The 22,668-nt window shown below is 47.7% G+C and overlaps 1 protein-coding gene across 8 annotated transcripts in view; it reads right to left on the minus strand.

Moving 5' to 3' along the window:
- PACS2 (phosphofurin acidic cluster sorting protein 2) overlaps positions 1 to 22,668 on the minus strand; it is a 394,365-nt gene that overhangs the window by 87,142 nt on the left and 284,555 nt on the right. For all 8 annotated transcript variants that reach the window (XM_069208861.1, XM_069208859.1, XM_069208865.1 and 5 more), the window contains exon 8: positions 13,598 to 13,657. In XM_069208861.1, coding sequence (XP_069064962.1) covers positions 13,598 to 13,657 — 60 coding nt within the window. The remainder of the gene's footprint in view (positions 1 to 13,597; positions 13,658 to 22,668) is intronic.

The following is a 22,668-nucleotide window of genomic DNA, read 5'->3' on the forward strand; positions in this document are numbered from 1 at the left end:
GCTTAGGCTGAACTAGGAGACGTGTGAAGCTACTACAGTACCACAAGTGTCACTTGCACAATATCATAAGAAAACACAATACACAGTTATACTAAAAATAAAGGTACTTTATTTTTATGACAATATGCCAAAGTATCTCAGAGTGTACCCTCAGTGAGAGGATAGGAAATATACACAAGATATATATACACAATACCAAAAATATGCAGTATAGTCTTAGAAAACAGTGCAAACAATGTATAGTTACAATAGGATGCAATGGGGACACATAGGGATAGGGGCAAAACAAACCATATACTCCAAAAGTGGAATGCGAACCACGAATGGACCCCAAACCTATGTGACCTTGTAGAGGGTCGCTGGGACTATTAGAAAATAGTAAGGGTTAGAAAAATAGCCCACCCCAAGACCCTGAAAAGTGAGTGCAAAGTGCACTAAAGTTCCCCTAAGGACAAAGAAGTCGTGTTAGAGGAATAATGCAGGAAAGACACAAACCAACAATGCAACAACAATGGATTTCCAATCTAGGGTACCTGTGGAACAAGGGGACCAAGTCCAAAAGTCACAAGCAAGTCGGAGATGGGCAGATGCCCAGGAAATGCCAGCTGTGGGTGCAAAGAAGCTTCTACTGGACAGAAGAAGCTGAGGTTTCTGCAGGAACGAAAAGGGCTAGAGACTTCCCCTTTGGTGGACGGATCCCTCTCGCCGTGGAGAGTCGTGCAGAAGTGTTTTCCCGCCGAAAGAACGCCAACAAGCCTTGCTAGCTGCAAATCGTGCAGTTAGCATTTTTGGACGCTGCTGTGGCACAGGAAGGACCAGGATGTCGCAAATTGCGCCAGGGGGTAGAGGGGACGTCGAGCAAGACAAGGAGCCCTCTCAGCAGCAGGTAGCACCCGGAGAAGTGCCAGAAACAGGCACTACGAGGATGCGTGAAACGGTGCTCACCCGAAGTTACACAAAGGAGTCCCACGTCGCCGGAGACCAACTTAGAAAGTCGTGCAATGCAGGTTAGAGTGCCGTGGACCCAGGCTTGGCTGTGCACGAAGGATTTCCGCCGGAAGTGCACAGGGGCCGGAGTAGCTGCAAAGGTCGCGGTTCCCAGCAATGCAGTCTAGCGAGGTGAGGCAAGGACTTACCTCCACCAAACTTGGACTTAAGAGTCACTGGACTGTGGGAGTCACTTGGACAGAGTTGCTGGATTCGAGGGACCTCGCTCGTCGTGCTGAGAGGAGACCCAAGGGACCGGTAATGCAGCTTTTTGGTGCCTGCGGTTGCAGGGGAAGATTCCGTCGACCCACGGGAGATTTCTTCGGAGCTTCTAGTGCAGAGAGGAGGCAGACTACCCCTACAGCATGCACCACCAGGAAAACAGTCGAGAAGGCGGCAGGATCAGCGTTACAGAGTTGCAGTAGTCGTCTTTGCTTCTATGTTGCAGTTTTGCAGGCTTCCAGCGCGGTCAGCAGTCGATTCCTTGGCAGAAGGTGAAGAGAGAGATGCAGAGGAACTCGGATGAGCTCTTGCATTCGTTATCTAAAGTTTCCCCAGAGACAGAGACCCTAAATAGCCAGAAAAGAGGGTTTGGCTACTTAGGAGAGAGGATAGGCTAGCAACACCTGAAGGAGCCTATCAGAAGGAGTCTCTGACATCACCTGGTGGCACTGGCCACTCAGAGCAGTCCAGTGTGCCAGCAGCACCTCTGTTCCCAAGATGGCAGAGGTCTGGAGCACACTGGAGGAGCTCTGGACACCACCCAGGGGAGGTGCAGGTCAGGGAAGTGGTCACTCCCCTCTCCTTTGTCCAGTTTCGCGCCAGAGCAGGGCTAAGGGGTCCCCTGAACCGGTGTAGACTGGCTTATGCAGAATTGGGCACATCTGTGCCCAAGAAAGCATTTCCAGAGGCTGGGGGAGGCTACTCCTCCCCTGCCTTCACACCATTTTCCAAAGGGAGAGGGTGTAACACCCTCTCTCAGAGGAAGTCCTTTGTTCTGCCATCCCGGGACAAGCCTGGCTTGACCCCAGGAGGGCAGAAGCCTGTCTGAGGGGTTGGCAGCAGCAGCAGCTGCAGTGAAACCCCAGAAAAGGCAGTTTGGCAGTACCAGGGTCTGTGCTACAGACCACTGGGATCATGGGATTGTGCCAACTATGCCAGGATGGCATAGAGGGGGCAATTCCACGATCATAGACATGTTACATGGCCATATTCGGAGTTACCATTGTGAAGCTACATATAGGTAGTGACCTATATGTAGTGCACGCGTGTAATGGTATCCCCGCACTCACAAAGTCCGGGGAATTGGCCCTGAACAATGTGGGGGCACCTTGGCTAGTGCCAGGGTGCCCTCACACTAAGTAACTTTGCACCTAACCTTTACCAGGTAAAGGTTAGACATATAGGTGACTTATAAGTTACTTAAGTGCAGTGTAAAATGGCTGTGAAATAACGTGGACGTTATTTCACTCAGGCTGCAGTGGCAGGCCTGTGAAAGAATTGTCAGAGCTCCCTATGGGTGGCAAAAGAAATGCTGCAGCCCATAGGGATCTCCTGGAACCCCAATACCCTGGGTACCTCAGTACCATATACTAGGGAATTATAAGGGTGTTCCAGTAAGCCAATGTAAATTGGTAAAATTGGTCACTAGCCTGTTAGTGACAATTTGAAAGAAATGAGAGAGCATAACCACTGAGGTTCTGGTTAGCAGAGCCTCAGTGAGACAGTTAGTCACTACACAGGTAACACATTCAGGCACACTTATGAGCACTGGGGCCCTGGTGAACAGGGTCCCAGTGACACATACAACTAAAACAACATATATACAGTGAAAAATGGGGGTAACATGCCAGGCAAGATGGAACTTTCCTACACAACCCCCCCCCCCCAAACGAAGGACAATAAGACTAGCCATGACCTGATGAGTCTTCATTGTCTAAGTGGAAATATCTGGAGAGTCCATCTGCATTGGAGTGGCTACTCCCAGGTCTATGTTCCACTGTATAGTCCAGTGGTTCCCAAACTGTGCGCCGCGGCTCCTTGGTGCGCCGTCAAAATTAGCCAGGGGCGCCGCACACAGTCTGGAAACCACTCGGAGGTGCTTTTAATCGGTAGCTTTTCACCGTGGTTTTGGAAACAAAACCCCCTGCATTAATTATTGTGACCAGCGGAGGGCGCCAGAGTACCATTAATAATATCCCTATGACAAAAGAAAAGAAATAGTTTAAAATAAATGGTTTTCAGGAACCTGAACGAGAGAATAAAGAAGTCAAACTGTAAATAGTGTAGGTACAGGTACAGGCTGGGATTACGTTCCCCCACCCGCCAAAAAAAAGTAACATAATGGGGAGCCGTGGCCAACACGGCCAATAGGTCAAAGGAGCCGGGGATCGAAAAAGTTTGGGAACCACTGGTATAGTCCATTCCCTGTAGGGATATGGACCACCTCAACAATTTAGGATTTTCACCTTTCATTTGTTTTAGCCGAAGTAGAGGTTTGTGGTCTGTCTGAACAATGAAGTGAGTGCCAAACAGGTATGGCCTCAACTTCTTCAGAGCCCAGACCACAGCAAAGGCCTCACTCTCAATGGCAGACCAACGCTTTTCTCTAGGGGTCAACCTCCTACTAATAAAAGCAACAGGTTGATCCTGGCCCTCAGAATTAAGTTGTGATAGGACTGCCCCTCCTCCTAATTCAGATGCATCAGTCTGGACATAGAATTTTTTAGAGTAACAAGGGCTTTTCAGGACAGGTGCAGAGCACATGGCCTGCTTCAGCTCCTCAAAAGCTTTCTGACAGTTTGCTGTCCATAATACCTTTTTAGGCATTTTCTTGGATGTGAGGTCATTAAGAGGGGCTGCAATGGAGCCATAGTTCTTAATGAACCTCCTGTAATACCCAGTGAGGCCTAGGAAGGCTCTCACCTGAGTCTGAGTGGTAGGGGGAACCCAATCAATAATTGTTTGGATTTTCCCCTGAAGTGGTGCAATCTGTTCCCCACCAACAAGGTGTCCCAGATAAACCACCTCCTTCCCCTGCCCTATCTGGCACTTTGAAGCCTTGATAGTGAGGCCTGCCTTTTGCAGGGCCTCCAAAACTTTCCATAGGTGGACCAGGTGATCATCCCAACTGGAGCTAAATACAGCTATATCGTCCAAATATGCTGCACTGAAAGCTTCCAGCCCTTGCAGGACTGTATTCACCAACCTCTGAAAAGTGGCAGGTGCATTTTTCAAACCAAAAGGCATTACAGTAAACTGGTAATGGCCTCCAATGGTTGAAAATGCAGTTTTAGGTTTAGCATCTTCTGACAATTTGATCTGCCAATACCCTGCAGTCAAATCAAAAGTGCTTAGATACTTGGCAGATGCCAGTGTATCTATGAGCTCATCTGCCCTGGGTATAGGGTGAGCATCAGTTTTGGTTACCAGGTTGAGACCTCTATAGTCTACACAAAACCGCATTTCCTTCTTTCCATCTTTGGAATGGGGTTTTGGTACAAGTACCACAGGAGAAGCCCATGGACTTTCAGAGTGCTCAACCACTCCCAGTTCTAACATTTTCTGCACCTCTTGCTTTATGCAGTCCCTGACATGGTCAGGCTGCCTATAGATCTTACTTTTGACAGGTAAACTGTCTCCAGTATCTATAGTGTGCTCACACCAAGAAGTGGTACCTGGCACAGTAGACAAGAGTTCAGAGAATTGATCTAGGAGATTTATGCAATGGTCTTTCTGCTCAGCAGTAAGACAATCAGCCAAAACTACACCTTCCACAAGAGCATCTTGTTCTGTGGAAGAGAAGAGATCAGGTAGAGGATCATTGTCTTCTTCCTGTCCCTCATCAGTTGCCATGAGCAGGGTGAGATCAGCCCTGTCATAGTAGGGTTTCAGGCGGTTTACATGGAGTACCCTAAGGGGACTCCTTGCAGTGCCTAAGTCAACTAAATAGGTGACTTCACCCTTTTTCTCAACAATTGTGTGGGGTCCACTCCATTTGTCTTGGAGTGATCTTGGGGCTACAGGCTCCAAGACCCATACTTTCTGCCCTGGTTGGTACTGAACCAAAACAGCCTTCTGATCATGCCATTGCTTTTGGAGCTCTTGGCTGGCCTGAAGGTTTTTACTGGCCTTTTTCATATACTCAGCCATCCTTGATCTGAGGCCAAGTACATAATCCACAATATCTTGTTTTGGAGCTTTTAAAGGTTGTTCCCAACCCTCCTTGACAAGTGTGAATGGACCCCTAACAGGGTGTCCAAAAAGAAGTTCAAAGGGGCTGAAGCCCACTCCTTTCTGGGGTACCTCCCTGTAGGCAAAAAGGAGGCATGGTAGAAGGATATTCCATCTCCTGCGGAGTTTTTCAGGGAGACCCATAATCATGCCTTTGAGAGTTTTATTAAATCTCTCCACCAGTCCATTTGTTTGTGGATGATAGGGTGTAGTGAATTTATAAGTTACACCACACTCCTTCCACATGGCCTTTAAGTATGCAGACATGAAATTGCTTCCCCTGTCTGATACTACTTCTTTTGGGAAGCCCACCCTAGAAAATATTCCCAGGAGGGCCTTTGCCACTGCAGGTGCTGTAGTGGTCCTTAAAGGAATAGCTTCAGGATATCTTGTGGCATGGTCCACTACCACCAAGATAAACCTATTGCCTGAAGCAGTAGGAGGGTCAAGGGGGCCAACTATGTCAACCCCTACCCTTTCAAAGGGAACCCCAACCACAGGTAGTGGAATAAGGGGTGCCTTTGGAGTGCCACCTGTCTTGCCACTGGCTTGACAGGTTTCACAGGACTTACAAAAATCTTTTGTGTCCTCAGACATTCTAGGCCAATGAAACAAGGGAACAAGTCTGTCCCAAGTTTTCATTTGTCCCAGATGCCCAGCTAGGGGAATGTCGTGGGCAAGAGTTAGGAGGAACTTTCTGTACTCCTGAGGAATCACTAATCTCCTGGCAGCTCCAGGTTTAGGATCCCTTGCCTCAGTGTACAAGAGGTTGTCCTCCCAGTAAACTCTGTGAGAGTCACTGACATCCCCATTAGCCTGTTTGACAGCTTGCTGTCTTAGACCCTCTAATGTGGGACAGGTTTGCTGTGCCACACTCAGCTCCTCCCTGGCAGGCCCCCCTTCACCCAAAAGCTCAGCAGTGTCTGCTTCAAGCTCCTCTGGTGTAGGTTCTGCACAGGGAGGGAATTCTTCTTCCTCTGAAGTTGAATCCACAGTAGAGGGAGGGATAGTAGGAAGTGGTTTGCTTCTACTAGCCCTAGCTTTAGGGAGCACTTGGTCCATTGTTCCAGGATCCAAGCTTCCCTGTCCTTTTTGCTTTTTGGCCTGAGCCCTGGTTAAAGCAAAAATATGCCCTGGGATGCCCAGCATTGCTGCATGGGCCTCCAACTCCACATCTGACCAAGCTGATGTCTCCAAATCATTTCCTAGTAGACAGTCTACAGGTAAATCTGTGGCTACCACAACTTTCTTTGGACCAGTAACCCCCCACCAGTTGAGATTAACAACGGCCATGGGGTGGCTAAGTGTGTTGTTGTGAGCATCGGTTACTTGGTACTGGTGACCAAGTAGGTGTTGTTCAGGGTGGACCAGTTTTTCTATGACCATAGTCACACTGGCACCAGTGTCCCTGTAGGCCTGAACCTCAACACCATTTATTAGGGGTAGCTGCTTGTACTTATCCATATTAAGGGGACAAGCAACTAAGGTGGCTAAATCAATAGCCCCCTCAGAGACTAGTATAGCCTCTGTGGTCTCCCTAACCAGACCAACCCCAACTAAGTTACCAATAGTGAGCCCAGCTACTCCCTTGGATTGGCTATTAGTAGGTTTGCTCCCACCACCACTGCTATTAGTAGGGACACTAGGTGTAGCAGTAGGGGTTGTAGTGGTAGGAGGCTTGGTGCTTTTCTTTGGACAACTGGGATCTGTTGTCCAATGGCCTTTTACTTTACATAAATAGCACCATGGTTTCTTTTCTTTGTTTTGATTAAAGGAGGATTTGGACCCACCACCCCCACCAGAGTGTTTTTGTGGGCCTGATGAAGACTCATTTTTAGATTTGTCCCCACCCTTGTCAGAAGACTTACCATCCTTCTTTTTGTTGCCATCTTTGTCACCCCCTGTATGAACTTTTCTGTTCACCCTTGTTCTGACCCATTTGTCTGCCTTCTTTCCCAATTCTTGGGGAGAGGTCAGATCAGAGTCCACCAAGTACTGGTGCAACAAATCAGACACACAATTATTAATAATATGCTCTCTCAGGATCAAGTTATACAGGCTGTCATAATCAGTAACTTTACTGCCATGTAACCACCCCTCCAAGGCCTTCACTGAATGGTCAATGAAATCAACCCAGTCTTGTGAAGACTCCTTTTTGGTCTCTCTGAACTTTATCCTTTGCTGTTCAGTGGTTAAGCCATAACCATCCAGGAGTGCATTCTTAAGAACTGTAAAATTATTGGCATCACTTTCTTTCACAGTAAGGAGCCTATCCCTACCTTTTCCACTAAATGATAGCCATAGGATAGCAGCCCACTGCCTTTGAGGGACATCCTGTACAACACAGGCCCTCTCAAGTGCAGCAAACCACTTGTTAATGTCATCTCCCTCCTTATAAGGGGGCACTATCTTATGCAGATTCCTGGAATCATGCTCTTTTGCAGGATGACTATGGGGAATACTGCTGCTGCCACCATGGGTTTCTAAACCCAGTTTCTGTCTCTCCTTCTCTACTTCTAAAGTCTGTCTATCCAAATCCAGCTGTTGCTTCTTGAGCTTCAGTCTGGTTTGTTCCACTCTCAATCTATTGAGGTCCCTTTCTAACAATCTGTCATCAGGGTGGGTGGGAGGGACATGCCTTGAAACAGAAGTATGGTGAGAATGGACAGAAGGAGACCTGTCCCTTACAGAGGGCACCCTAACAGCTTGGCTAACAGAAACATAAGTTCTACTGTGATGAGAATGAATGCTCTTGCTATGATGTGAGACAACACTATCTGTATGGTGTGACTCAACCTCAGTACCAACTATGCTAGACTGTCTAGTAATGGGCAGGCTTGGAAGTTTCCTTCCTGAATCTTTTCATGGGGGAGTCCCTGGATCAGATTGGGAACCATTAGCTACTTTTTCAACAGATGGGGCACTTCTAGCCTTATCCTGTTCTTTAAGCATGTTAAGTAACAATTCCAAGGAAGGATTCTTTCCTACACTCAAACCTCTCTCTATGCAGAGACTCCTTGCTCCTTTCCAGCTAAGGTGATCATATGCAAGTTTGGACAGATCAACATTTTGGCCTGTGCCAGACATTTTTAGAGAGAGTTAAAGTGATAGAAAAAGAGAAAAAAGTTTTCAGAACTTTTAGAAAGACAGAAAAAAACTTTTAGAACTTTTTAGAAAGTTTAGAAGTACTTTTCAGCACTTAGAAAAGAGTGAAAAGAGGAAATGCAAAACTTTTTGGTTATGTGTATATACACTGAACTTGTTTTGTATATTTTTCTCTTATGAAAAGTACAATGACAAGAGTGGTAAGTAGTCTCAAAGCACTTATCCCACCGCTGCACAACCAATGTAGGAGGCTGGACTGGCATGTAGTGAGTACCAAGGGGTACTTGCACCTTGCACCAGGCCCAGTTATCCCTTATTAGTGTATAGGGTGTCTAGCAGTTTAGGCTGATAGATAATGGTAGATTAGCAGAGCAGCTTAGGCTGAACTAGGAGACGTGTGAAGCTACTACAGTACCACAAGTGTCACTTGCACAATATCATAAGAAAACACAATACACAATTATACTAAAAATAAAGGTACTTTATTTTTATGACAATATGCCAAAGTATCTCAGAGTGTACCCTCAGTGAGAGGATAGGAAATATACACAAGATATATATACACAATACCAAAAATATGCAGTATAGTCTTAGAAAACAGTGCAAACAATGTATAGTAACAATAGGATGCAATGGGGACACATAGGGATAGGGGCAACACAAACCATATACTCCAAAAGTGGAATGGGAACCACGAATGGACCCCAAACCTATGTGACCTTGTAGAGGGTCGCTGGGACTATTAGAAAATAGTAAGGGTTAGAAAAATAGCCCACCCCAAGACCCTGAAAAGTGAGTGCAAAGTGCACTAAAGTTCCCCTAAGGACAAAGAAGTTGTGTTAGAGGAATAATGCAGGAAAGACACAAACCAACAATGCAACAACGATGGATTTCCAATCTAGGGTACCTGTGGAACAAGGGGACCAAGTCCAAAAGTCACAAGCAAGTCGGAGATGGGCAGATGCCCAGGAAATGCCAGCTGTGGGTGCAAAGAAGCTTCTACTGGACAGAAGAAGCTGAGGTTTCTGCAGGAACTAAAAGGGCTAGAGACTTCCCCTTTGGTGGACGGATCCCTCTCGCCGTGGAGAGTTGTGCAGAAGTGTTTTCCCGCCGAAAGAACGCCAACAAGCCTTGCTAGCTGCAAATTGTGCGTTTAGCGTTTTTGGACGCTGCTGTGGCCCAGGAAGGACCAGGATGTCGCAAATTGCGCCAGGAGGTAGAGGGGACGTCGAGCAAGACAAGGAGCCCTCTCAGCAGCAGGTAGCACCCGGAGAAGTGCCAGAAACAGGCACTACGAGGATGCGTGAAACGGTGCTCACCCGAAGTTACACAAAGGAGTCCCACATCGCCGGAGACCAACTTAGAAAGTCGTGCAATGCAGGTTAGAGTGCCGTGGACCCAGGCTTGGCTGTGCACGAAGGATTTCTGCCGGAAGTGCACAGGGGCCGGAGTAGCTGCAAAAGTCGCGGTTCCCAGCAATGCAGTCTAGCGAGGTGAGGCAAGGACTTACCTCCACCAAACTTGGACTGAAGAGTCACTGGACTGTGGGAGTCACTTGGACAGAGTTGCTGGATTCGAGGGACCTCGCTCGTCGTGCTGAGAGGAGACCCAAGGGACCGGTAATGCAGCTTTTTGGTGCCTGCGGTTGCAGGGGGAAGATTCCGTCGACCCACGGGAGATTTCTTCGGAGCTTCTAGTGCAGAGAGGAGGCAGACTACCCCCACAGCATGCACCACCAGGAAAACAGTCGAGAAGGCGGCAGGATCAGCGTTACAGAGTTGCAGTAGTCGTCTTTGCTACTATGTTGCAGTTTTGCAGGGTTCCAGCGCGGTCAGCAGTCGATTCCTTGGCAGAAGGTGAAGAGAGAGATGCAGAGGAACTCTGATGAGCTCTTGCATTCGTTATCTAAAGTTTCCCCAGAGACAGAGACCCTAAATAGCCAGAAAAGAGGGTTTGGCTACTTAGGGGAGAGGATAGGCTAGCAACACCTGAAGGAGCCTATCAGAAGGAGTCTCTGACGTCACCTGGTGGCACTGGCCACTCAGAGCAGTCCAGTGTGCCAGCAGCACCTCTGTTTCCAAGATGGCAGAGGTCTGGAGCACACTGGAGGAGCTCTGGACACCTCCCAGGGGAGGTGCAGGTCAGGGGAGTGGTCACTCCCCTTTCCTTTGTCCAGTTTCGCGCCAGAGCAGGGCTAAGGGGTCCCCTGAACCGGTGTAGACTGGCTTATGCAGAATTGGGCACATCTGTGCCCAAGAAAGCATTTCCAGAGGCTGGGGGAGGCTACTCCTCCCCTGCCTTCACACCATTTTCCAAAGGGAGAGGGTGTAACACCCTCTCTCAGAGGAAGTCCTTTGTTCTGCCATCCTGGGACAAGCCTGGCTTGACCCCAGGAGGGCAGAAGCCTGTCTGAGGGGTTGGCAGCAGCAGCAGCTGCAGTGAAACCCCAGAAAAGGCAGTTTGGCAGTACCAGGGTCTGTGCTACAGACCACTGGGATCATGGGATTGTGCCAACTATGCCAGGATGGCATAGAGGGGGCAATTCCATGATCATAGACATGTTACATGGCCATATTCGGAGTTACCATTGTGAAGCTACATATAGGTAGTGACCTATATGTAGTGCACGCGTGTAATGGTGTCCCCGCACTCACAAAGTCCGGGGAATTGGCCCTGAACAATGTGGAGGCACCTTGGCTAGTGCCAGGGTGCCCTCACACTAAGTAACTTTGCACCTAACCTTTACCAGGTAAAGGTTAGACATATAGGTGACTTATAAGTTACTTAAGTGCAGTGTAAAATGGCTGTGAAATAACGTGGACGTTATTTCACTCAGGCTGCAGTGGCAGGCCTGTGTAAGAATTGTCAGAGCTCCCTATGGGTGGCAAAAGAAATGCTGCAGCCCATAGGGATCTCCTGGAACCCCAATACCCTGGGTACCTCAGTACCATATACTAGGGAATTATAAGGGTGTTCCAGTAAGCCAATGTAAATTGGTAAAATTGGTCACTAGCCTGTTAGTGACAATTTGAAAGAAATGAGAGAGCATAACCACTGAGGTTCTGGTTAGCAGAGCCTCAGTGAGACAGTTAGTCACTACACAGGTAACACATTCAGGCACACTTATGAGCACTGGGGCCCTGGTGAACAGGGCCCCAGTGACTCATACAACTAAAACAACATATATACAGTGAAAAATGGGGGTAACATGCCAGGCAAGATGGTACTTTCCTACACAACATCCGTGACATCCGACTCCGCTGTGGCGCCAGCAGCCCAGTGGCATGACCGTGATCCTGTGGGGTCACCCAACGCATTTTGACCTGCCAGATTCACTGACCACACCGGATTGTCAGGGACCTACGCCTCGCTCGGAAGCCAGTGACGCCTCTCCTCCCCGACTCCATGCACCAGGTTGTTTCTTCATTACCAAAGGTACTGTACCTGGGGGTCCGTGTGACTCCTTGACCGGCGCCATTGGTGATGGATTGTTGGGAACGACTCCGTCACGACGCCTCAATAACTCTAAACTGAGGCATTCGTGTTTCTAAGCACTATATTCAAGTTTAATCTTTAAAACTTCATAAAATTGATTGTGTATGTTGGATTTTTGTTGTTTTGGTCTTGTTTTACTCAGATAAATATTAGCTATTTTTCAAACCTAGTGTTGAGTCCTTTTGTGTTGTTTTCACTGTGTTACTGTGTGTGATTGTACAAATACTTTACACATTGCCTCTGAGATAAGCCTGACTGCTTGTGCCAACCTACCAAGGGGGTGAGCAGGGTTATCTGAGCTGTGTATCTTCCTTATCCTGACTAGAGTGAGAGCCCATGCTTGGACAGAGTGCAAACTGACTGCCTACCACAGACTCCATTTCTAATACCAAAATTTTTAAGAACAAAAAAAAAAGAACATAACTTCTATTACAAAATATCAAAATTGCTAACAACAACAAACAAAATACATTGTTTTATAAGAATGCAACCTAAAAACACACTAGTGATGTCAGTGTGCTTTAAATTTAAAGGTACTTGTCCACATGAAAAAAGAATATCAAAGAATTTTCTTGTAGAGCTTTTTCATTTCTGTTGAGATTTCGTGCCAGAAAGTAAGTGTATAAACCTTGGGATCTGGGGACGGATCCTATATTGGAATTTAGTCTCTGAACTTATTTTTGGTGCTCCCCGAGCAAAGGTAGATTACATTTTTGACACTCTAAATACAACCCAAGTGGATTCTGAGCACTTTACAGTAAAAGCATAATGAAAAGAATAGTTAAGTTAGTGGCGTAGATGCTCCTTAATGGCCATCTACTTAGCAGATGGTGACCGCTAGCACTTTTAGGATGAACTGTAAACTGATGACCTGAATGAAAAGGTTTGGAGATATTCTCAAAAAACTCTGCTTAGTTTAGATATGGGGAAAAATACAGTGTCAGACCAATGCAAACTGAAGTGTTTGGACAACTTTTTCTGAGACGAAACTCACACTTGAGGAGTGAAATGTAAGGATCTGCTGCCCTCGGTTAGTCAAGAAAGGTGTCACCTTGGATAGAGAGGCAGGTATGCTCGCGGTTTGTAATGGATAAACAACTGAAATGTTCCTTCCTCTGGCTGCTTTACAAGAGTTTGACAAATGTTCTTATTTATACATCGTCAAAAAGGCAATGCCCATCTGAGTGAACATGTACTTCGACTCAATCGTCAAAAAGTCTCAATTAAGCTGAGACTGAAGGAACGAGTACTTCACATAGGCAATGACAGGTAACCAGGACTTGGTGCTTCATGTACTTAATAAAAGCCTAAGTAAATGACCGTACATTGTTTGTAGTCAGTTGCAGAGGTAGGAGGGTAAGGTGGGTTTACTAAATTCAGAGTTTAAATCAAAGATTCGTGTGTTTGATATTATCTATTTAGGGAAGTGGATCTGCAAATGTGAAGAACTACACTAACAAGGTCTTTTCTGACAACACACTACTGAAGAGAGTCCTCCAACAAATCAGTTTAACATTTATTTCACTGTATGGTCGAATGTGATCAGAGAGGCAGGTTTCTGATCAACAATGGCTTTGATGAACTTTTATACTGTTTGCTGTTTTTGACAATTAACAATATCTGTAAAGGAGGCAGAAATGTTACCACCTTCGTTAATGGTCAGGGGTCGCGAAGCATCATGGGACTTCATGGCTGAAAGAACTCTTGGAAAACGGGCACAATCCTGCGCAGCGGGCTGTGCGTGGTGGATTCAATGAGAGCAAGATGTTTCACGTACCTCTTCAGAAACCTTGAACCTTCGCAGCAATGCCACAACTTTCTGCTTGAAGTTTTGTTGCTATGAAAAGAAACAAATGGTTAATCATTGCGGTGGGGTGAAGAACACACGTCAATAGCAGCATCACAGGGTAATAGTTTTTGGCAGATAAAACTAACCGTTAATTAAGAGCAGCGACTGGAAATTAGAAATGAGTGTCTGGAGGGAATATGCAATCAGACCTGCTGAAGCAGTTCTTGGGTAAGCCAGGCGTATGGAGACGTAGAATTCTGCGTTCGTGGCGTGTGAAGGCAGCCTTCCTATGCTCAGATACATTTGCCTGCTTTATTTGACAATCTCTTCTGAATATTGTGTGTCACCAAGGACTGAACATCAAGCGGGTCTGACTGCAGTTCATTTGTATTAAGGTGGTTACATGTGGAAACTAACCATGTTAGCTCTTGCCTCACAGCACTGATAATGTTCCAAGGGGACACATGTTGTAAACTATTACACATAATAGAACGAGCTCTTCGTGGGAATGATTCTTGCACTGTTCATCATTAGATTCCTATCTCCAGAACTGAGGGATGGACAATTTAGCAGCCCGTGAAAGGCCACCTTTGTAACCCAGCAGGAAAACAGGCTCAAAAAAGGAAATCCTGATCACAAGTAAAGCCCGTCGCTGCCTAAGGTGCGTCTCTAGTGCGCACCTGCACGTTTCCCAATTCTAAGTCCCCGCTCTGACCGAGAGGTCAATTGTTGCTCATACAACAGAGAAGGATGGGTTGGTCATCTAAAGGGCAGGGGACTGGTTAAGGTATAAGCAACGTGTAGGACTGGTTGAGCTGATAATCCATCCTCCAGATACCTAAAGATCACAAGTGAATGACACCTGCCCAGGAGGGGGAGCAGAGCACCAATCTATACAAATAAAATCCCGCCTGGAGGATACAGGAAGGGGCATTCCGAGCAAACCGATCAAAATCCGCATAAAGGAGAACAAGAGACTGATAAGATGGCTCCATCGTGTCCACGAGAAAGGCGATTCAGACAAGCCTCTTGACCAGACTTCTCTGCACAAATCCGTGTGTCCTTCAGGAACAGGGCTGCTCTAACCTTGGGTCAATTTAGGAAGAGCTGAAGACACGTCTTTAAAGAACATCACGTCACGATTCAGTAAAAGCCCACACGTGTTCTTCGAATCCAGCTAACCTTCCAACTGCACGTTGACCATCTTTGTCTCGGTTTGTACAAATACCACATACTTAGACACCATACCTCTGGCCGCTGTGTCAGGGTGATCAATGATATCGCTGACCTTGAAGAAACTAACCACATGGAGTGGTCTACTTCACCCAAGAATGGCCACTGAGCTCCAGCCGGCGGGAATGCTCACAATAGAGTTGGTCAACGAGTCGCTATTGGTAGCCTAGGGCACCAAAGGCTCCCTACAAGCATATCTGAGCTGAAAGAGGAATTCCTCTTGCTGGTCTCTTGTAAGAAGACAGGGCACCCATTATGAGGATATGCAACCTGAAGACACCATTTACCAGAACCTACACCCCAGCGGAACAACTTAGTAGGAGGAGGAAATAAGGGAGCACAGACAACCCCTCTGAGCCCCCACGAAGAGCTTCAGAGAAAACAAGGGAACAGGGGATTGTCTGTGTTTCTTTATTTCCTCCAAAGTCCTTCATGCCCAGTGGTGAAGTCCTTCCGGTCCTTTACCAGAGACAAAAAAGGACCTCAAATTTTCCCGGGTCTCCCCCCATACTCCTCCTGTTAGTAATGCCCAGATGCAGAAGAGTAAGTCTAGGTAGAAGGTTTTTTCTTCCATTCAAAGAGGGATGCCAACACATTCGGGAGGTCCCAACTGGAGTCAGATCAACAATAGGCGGCCATCATGTGGAAAAAGGGAGGATGGGAGGCAGAAAGTACATGGCACAGGTGTGGCTGGCAAGTGCCAATGTTTGGAAAGATTGCCCCCCCTAGGGTGGCATTTTCCAATGGAAAAATCCTGCTCTGTATGTCACGCTCAGCAGCAGGGATACACCCCTTCAGAGGAAAAACAACCTCAAACTTCAGACTACTTTGCAGCTCCGTCATGCCCCTGGAAGAGTGCATCCGAGTAACCACACCCAAAAAACAGAGAAAACCAATCCAAACCCCGCTATTGGAATGTAAGACACTAAGAAGCCTGTCAGGAGGAATAAGAGAGAATCAGCAACGTTCCAAAAGGGCTCCTACCCATACACTCCAAACAAACTCCAGGGGTGAGGGCCTTAGCTTTGGCTGCATGGTATAATCGTCTCTAAAATGTCTCAGAAAGTGCAGCTGAGGGTTTAAAGACTTTAGCTCCCTAGGCATCTCCTCAAAATTGTCCCCGAACAGCAGTTCCTCTAGGATTAAAAATGACCACTGAAGAGCAAACTCAGCTGGGAGTCACCACCACACAAATACCAAGCTTGCAAGCAGCACTAAAAAACATTCTCCAGAAACATAAACACTGTGTTCACCGAGCAGTCATTCAGAGGAGGAATCAGTGATAGGAAGCCCCATCCCATCCCATCTTCCCTTGCACCAGTGGGAAGAACCAATCTAGCCTCTCTCTTTGGACATGAAGGGTAACAACACATGCAACACTGCGGAGGACTAGGCAAGACCTTTGAGCTCTACTCTGCCCTTCCACTATTAGTAGAAGAGTGTCCAGAGTGATTGTGAGAAAAGCCCAAGAGAGCCCACTTGTCCTTGGAAAGCACGGTTGTTGCACATCAGCACGGGTTTCCCCACCGGTTTCTCATGTCCTTCTGGGCATGTGAACCCCTTCTTCCGGCTGCCTCCTCCCCCTTTTCCTAGGGCCGGTGGCCTGCTGCCCCCTGATCCCTCCCTGGCCGCAGTCTGTAGTGGTCTCCTGACCCATTAAGCTCAGGAAAGGCCTGGTCTCTGCCCCCAGTACCAGGCTGCGGCCGGCTCATAAGTCTCAGTTGCTCCTGGGTTCTACCTCTCTATAGTGGCTTCCCTTTTCTCCTTTTTTTTTTTATTTTCCCCCTTTTTTTGTTTCTGGCTATCCTACTGGTTGTTATGCATAAATAGCTGTCTGTTGTATATTTTATTTGTGTTCTGGAAAATTTTAAAATTCCTAATCAAGAGTTGTTGCAAAAAAGAAAAGGGTGGTTGTTCAAAGGACACCACCTAAGTGGACTAGACTGAGGCTAACAGTAGAAACAAAATATAAGACGTGCCAAGGAAAGCATTCTGGATTAATAAAGGTGAATAATTAGTCAGTGTCTGAGTAGAACAAGTCCTACGCATATTCCACACAGCACCAAAAGGTGGCCCTGGAGTTAAGGCAAAAGAAAATACATCAACATCTTCGGCACCAGGCTCTCTTCTGCTGGAAGGAACAGTTTGTTACCTCCAGATCAAACCAAAGCCTGTAATTTGAACCCAGTGCAGAGAGACTGAGTCTGTTGAGAGATGTCTCAGGAAAAGACCTGAGCAAGTCTTCCTGTCGACAGCCCCCACTCACTCTAAATGACCAATTTCAACAAGCAAAACAAGATTTCAACAAGCAAAACCAGACCTAGAGAGGACTGAAGGGTGCTATCCCTGGAGAAACTACACTGGGCACCCCACACTGAACCAAACACATACCTCCACCATGCAGAAACCCCATAACAGGGCTAAAGGAGGGGGTCACAGCAAGAACTACTGAAGCCAGTGCGAGTCTGAGGGGAGGGAAAGGAAGATCCCTCAGGAAAGGAAGTAAACAGAATGTCAGGGAGAGAAGTGCACCTCAGGTACCGAGGGCACCCCCTAGGGAAGCATAGTAGAGAGGAGGAACGTTCCCACAACCACTGAGGTGCCTTGGTGAAGGCTTCCTGCAGGGACCCAAATAAAACTCCTAGGAACATAAGGCGTCTCAGGAACAATGCGTCCAGGGGCACCTTGGTGAAGACTGGCAAAATGACCAAGAAGGGCCAGAGCTGAACCACGTGAACTGTCCTAGAGGACTCCTCAATAATGGCCTGCAAAGCCCCTAAAGGTAAATGGTGGATGACAGGGGTGGAGGTATAACTGGGGTACACTTCAGGCATGACCCGAGAAGTGCTACCCGGGTGCCTAGGACAGGAGCCAATGGAAATTACCAGGAGGATACTTTGTAGGTTGGTAAAACGTCCCATACCACTCTGTACGTAGCACAGTTGACAGGTCACGACGGGCGCTTTGGTCGGCCCGGTGAAAGGACCTCGGAGGTGGCTTCGTCAAAGCCTGAAGGGAAAAACCCAAAGAGCATTTAGGATGGGATTAAGAGGGGGCTCCAGAGGGCACATCAGGTGCAAGCTCGTGTGCAACCTTAGGGAAGAAGAGATTGGGTTTATAGACTTAGGGGGTCATTCTGACCCTGGCGGCTGGTGACCGCCAGGGTCACCGACCACGGGAGCACCGCCAACAGGCTGGCGGTGCTCCCGAGGGCATTCTGACCGCGGCGGTTCAGCCGCGGTCAGAAAGGGTAAACCGGCGGTCTCCCGCCGGTTTACCACTGCCCTACAGAATCCTCCATGGCTGCGGAGCGCGCTCCGCAGCCATGGGGATTCTGACACCCCCTACCGCCATCCTGTTCCTGGCGGGTCTCCCGCCAGGAACAGGATGGCGGTAGGGGGTGCCGTGGGGCCCCTGCAGTGCCCATGCCCATGGCATGGGCACTGCAGGGGCCCCCGTAAGAGGGCCTCGCAAAGTATTTCAGTGTCTGCTAAGCAGACACTGAAATACGCGACGGGTGCAACTGCACCCGTCGCACCCCTGCAACTACGCCGGCTCAATTCTGAGCCGGCGTCCTCGTTGCAGGGGCATTTCCTCTGGGCCGGCGGGCGCTCTTTTGGAGAGCGCCCGCCGGCCCAGAGGAAATGTCTGAATGGCCGCCGCGGTCTTTTGACCGCGGTTCGGTCATTCAGCGGCGGTACCTTGGCGGACGGCCTCCGCCGTCCGCCAAGGTCAAAATGACCCCCTTAATGTAATTACCAAAAAAATAATAATCACATGCCAAAAAAACTGCATGCATAAATAACGCGCCCACGGAGCAGCAGCACTATAGGAGCTGGACCCATCTCAATCTGGCCGTGGGAACTGTGTGTTTACAACATGCAATTCACACATGCCTTACTGATCCATGACCCTGAGCATGCTTAGCGGTTCCAACAAAAATCAGGTGCATGGGTAGCAGTGAGGACGCCCAATGTCTGGGCAGCTTCTGGGATATAGTGGAGGGACACACGCAGAAACAAACCCCTTGTTCGTGGCACCCAGGGTCTCGATCTAAAATCACCTGCAAAGTGCAGACTAGCAGAAATACCTAAGGGTTAAGTAGCTTTTGGGGGCCCAAAGGTTTCTTGTGTGTGGGATGGGCTTACTTACATAATGTATCCCCCACTGTAGAGGAAAACAAACCAAATAAACCATGGAATATTGCACCAACCCCTAAAGGTTCTAGCTAGAGTGCTTAAGAAGCACTGGCCCAAGCTCTAGGGCACATTATCCGTACTCTGCTGAGTCTGGCTAAGTTGGAAGGCATAGTGCTAAAGTGGACTCTAAGCTCTCTGTCCCAAGGAACTCAAGCTACAAGGCACTGACAAAGGAAAATGAAGCACACATGTTTGTGGCGATGTTTTTAATGAAATTCTACATGACTATCTGCTGAGCAGGTCAAGACAGACCAGGGCCAGACTGGTTCACACGATCGTTTTCAACATATTGCAGCTGAGCTAAGGAACCAGGAATGCTTCCCTTGACAAATTCAAATATATATGACATTTTCAAGGAATTATTAAACAATGAGATTCCCCCTCTGCAGATGTCCCGCAGTCAACCTTCATTTCTACCCCAGATTTCCAGAGTCGATACTCGTTTTGATGGAACGCTTCCATGCAGTACTTACAGCAAAGAATGCATAATTTTCTGCAAAATAATCAATTTTATTGGTGAAGAATTAATGGGATGAAAAACGAGGGGCAACGTGTTGGCATTAAGTGGTGCCATTGAGCGACGTGAACGTTCTCCCCTTAATAGGGGATTTTTAGGAAACCGCTCACAGAAAACTAGGATATTTCACCACCGATTCTCGTGCACTTTGACGTTCTGTTTTTTTCCCGGGCAGGGTAGCACTTGTGAACAAAAATTGAGGCGAACGTCAAATAATACATAAACATTCATCCTTTTCTCTGATTTGCGAATCTCGAGTTCTTCCCAAAATTGCAAAGACTCCGAAAATTATTAGTCAAATCAGACACCGACGAGACCTCTTCCCTTTTAAGACACGTGTTTGGTTCTTTAAATGCAAATAACATGTACTACAACATCCAAGTGTTTTTCCCAATTACTGCTCTAATTCAGCCAGTATTAGGAAACCTTGCTCAGTTGTTTGAGTAAAACCCCATTTTCCGGTCGCTGACAGTCACAGAGTCCTTCGTAGAATAAAAATACGAAACACTAATTCCGCCGATCGCCCACGAGGAGGCTTTCAAGGTGTTTTCTTGTACGTGAACGCGGAATGTGTTGTAGGCTCCCTAAACGACCACCAGGTGGCAGACAAAGCCCACGCTAATGCGCAGCTCTCTGAACTCGAACACACAAGTTCTTAAAGCCGCTCTGCAGGGAAGCGGACGTGGGTGTAAATGAGATTAGGGTTATTTCAGATACAATACTGATCAGAGGATTAGAGCAGAGGTGCTGGAGCTCTTTAGCTACTTCAGGGACTGGAACCAGAGACCCCGCTGCAACCGAATAACTCCTCATACACTGGGAAAGCTGTTTAAACGATAAAGACACAGTTCGCGGGGGAATATAATTGATGCATCTGATTCCATGCACCGCTACTTCTAGGTGGCATGATTTGTCAAACTCTGTGCCGACACGCGTGTGCCCACCAGCAGCGAGCAGGGCCGGGCAGCCCATTTATTCCACCGGCCACTGCCCCGGTGGGTTAGAGCCTCAGGCGGGCAGTTTATGGAGATAGAGGGCATCTGCGGGAGCCTCTGATGCCTTCCTCAGGCCCACCCGGGTTAGAGCTGGCCCACTGGGCGCTTTAAGAGAAATGGAAGAAACAAGAGAAGGGAAAGACAAGGGAATATAGAGAGTAGAGAGGAAGGGAAGGGGCAGGTTTGAACATTGTTGCCAGGGTGGATGGGCAGGTTTGAACATTGTTGCCAGGGTGGATGGGCAGGTTTGAACATTGTTGCCAGGGTGGATGGGCAGGTTTGAACATTTTTGCCAGGGTGGATGGGCAGGTTTGAACAATTTTGCCAGGGTGGATGGGCAGGTTTGAACATTTTTGCCAGGGTGGATGGGCAGGTTTGAACATTTTTGCCAGGGTGGATGGGCAGGTTTGAACATTCTTGCCAGGGTGGATGGGCAGGTTTGAACATTCTTGCCAGGGTGGATGGGCAGGTTTGAACATTCCTGCCAGGGTGGATGGGCAGGTTTGAACATTCTTGTCAGGGTGGATTTTGATTCCCCGTCAGACTATGATCACAAGGTTCTTTCAGCAGACGCTGCTGGTATTATACAGTCTGCTTCACAGCAGTAAATTAGAGAAAACATCTGAAGGGGGCACAGGTAGAGTTGTCACGTGGCTGTGTGTGTACCACCATAACCAGGATTTTAATGTCCCAAATTAGAGAAAAGATCTGCAGGGGCATGGGTAGGGTTCTCACCTGGCTGTGTGTATACCGCAACAACCAGGATTTTAATGTCCCATCCGGTACAATAATTATGAAAATCACCTTGCGTCATGTTGGAAATGAACATATGTTGTGTAGTAACCGCCAGATTTTTGCCTTTCATAGCTGAACCTGTTTTTGTTAGCACTGGGACTGTGTGCGCTTTACCCTTGCTAACCTATGGCAAAGTGCCTGGGTTCTCCTTTCCAAACATGATAACATCTATAAATAAACGTTGCTTAAGTACCGCAGGGTCTGGGACATAGTACCCTTCGGCCTCATACACGCTCCACTCCTAGTGACGGCCCTGCGCCACGAGGCGTCAGCATTGTACCACCAGAAGTCCATTAACTTCATTGGGCTTAATGTCTGTCACATTGAAGGCCTTGTGGACATCACTATAGTGCAAGTCGTGCATCACTGCAAGAGTACACATCTCTCTGTGCTCCCATTCCTACCGGAAAGCATGTTTTCTAGAGCTGAGCGGACACCTTCTGTGCTGCAGGTCCTTCCTTGGTCAAAGTCACATGATAAACTGATGATGGCGCCTCAAAGGCAGCTGCTCACGTCCACAGCATGCAGGGCTGCGCAAGGGGCATCCTCCATGGACCACTCGAGTATCTCAGTACACTCCTGGTTCCACAGTACAAATTATATATGCATCGTAGCTATAGGGTCTGCAAGTGGTATGGAAAGCGCAACTGATGATGGTGCCTCAAAGGCAGCTGCTCATGCAGATTGCATGCAGGGCTGCGCAAGGGGCTTCCTCCATGGACCACTCGAGTATCTCAGTACACTCCTGTTTCCACAGTAAAAATGATATATGCATCGTAGCTATAGGGTCTTTAGGGTCTGCAAGTGGTATGGAAAGCGCTTTATAAATACCAGTACAATGGAGTAGACCCAGGACCTTCAAGAGACAGGCTTCATGATATAATATACCTTTATAGCACCCTGTATCACCGGCATACCATCCATTAAAGGCCCGCTCTAGGGTTAAAGGCCCGAGTCGGAGGCAAGGCCCTTTAACAAGTGAGCGGGCATTTAATGGCTGATATAGCCCAGCTATGGCGGGCAATAAAGCTATTAGAACATTCCTCTCCATCAGGGCACAATGTTCTAATTTAAAAAACAATGGACTCAAGGAGCCCAAGGGGGGTTGAAACCCCATCCGGCTCCGTGAATCATTTGTTCAATGCTGCTGTGAAAGATAGCCAATGGAATGTTGGAGCTCCAGGCTTATTATGCCGCCATTACAAGCCCCAAGGTACTCCATTGTCTCCAATGTTCTAATATGCTTGAGGCCCTTGTACCATGAAAGCACTGAAGGCTCTTCGTTAAAGCACTTTGAAAACCCCTGGGTGCAAAGTTCAC

Source organism: Pleurodeles waltl, chromosome 9 (genome assembly GCF_031143425.1).
Source record: "Pleurodeles waltl isolate 20211129_DDA chromosome 9, aPleWal1.hap1.20221129, whole genome shotgun sequence".
NCBI lineage: Eukaryota > Metazoa > Chordata > Amphibia > Caudata > Salamandridae > Pleurodeles > Pleurodeles waltl.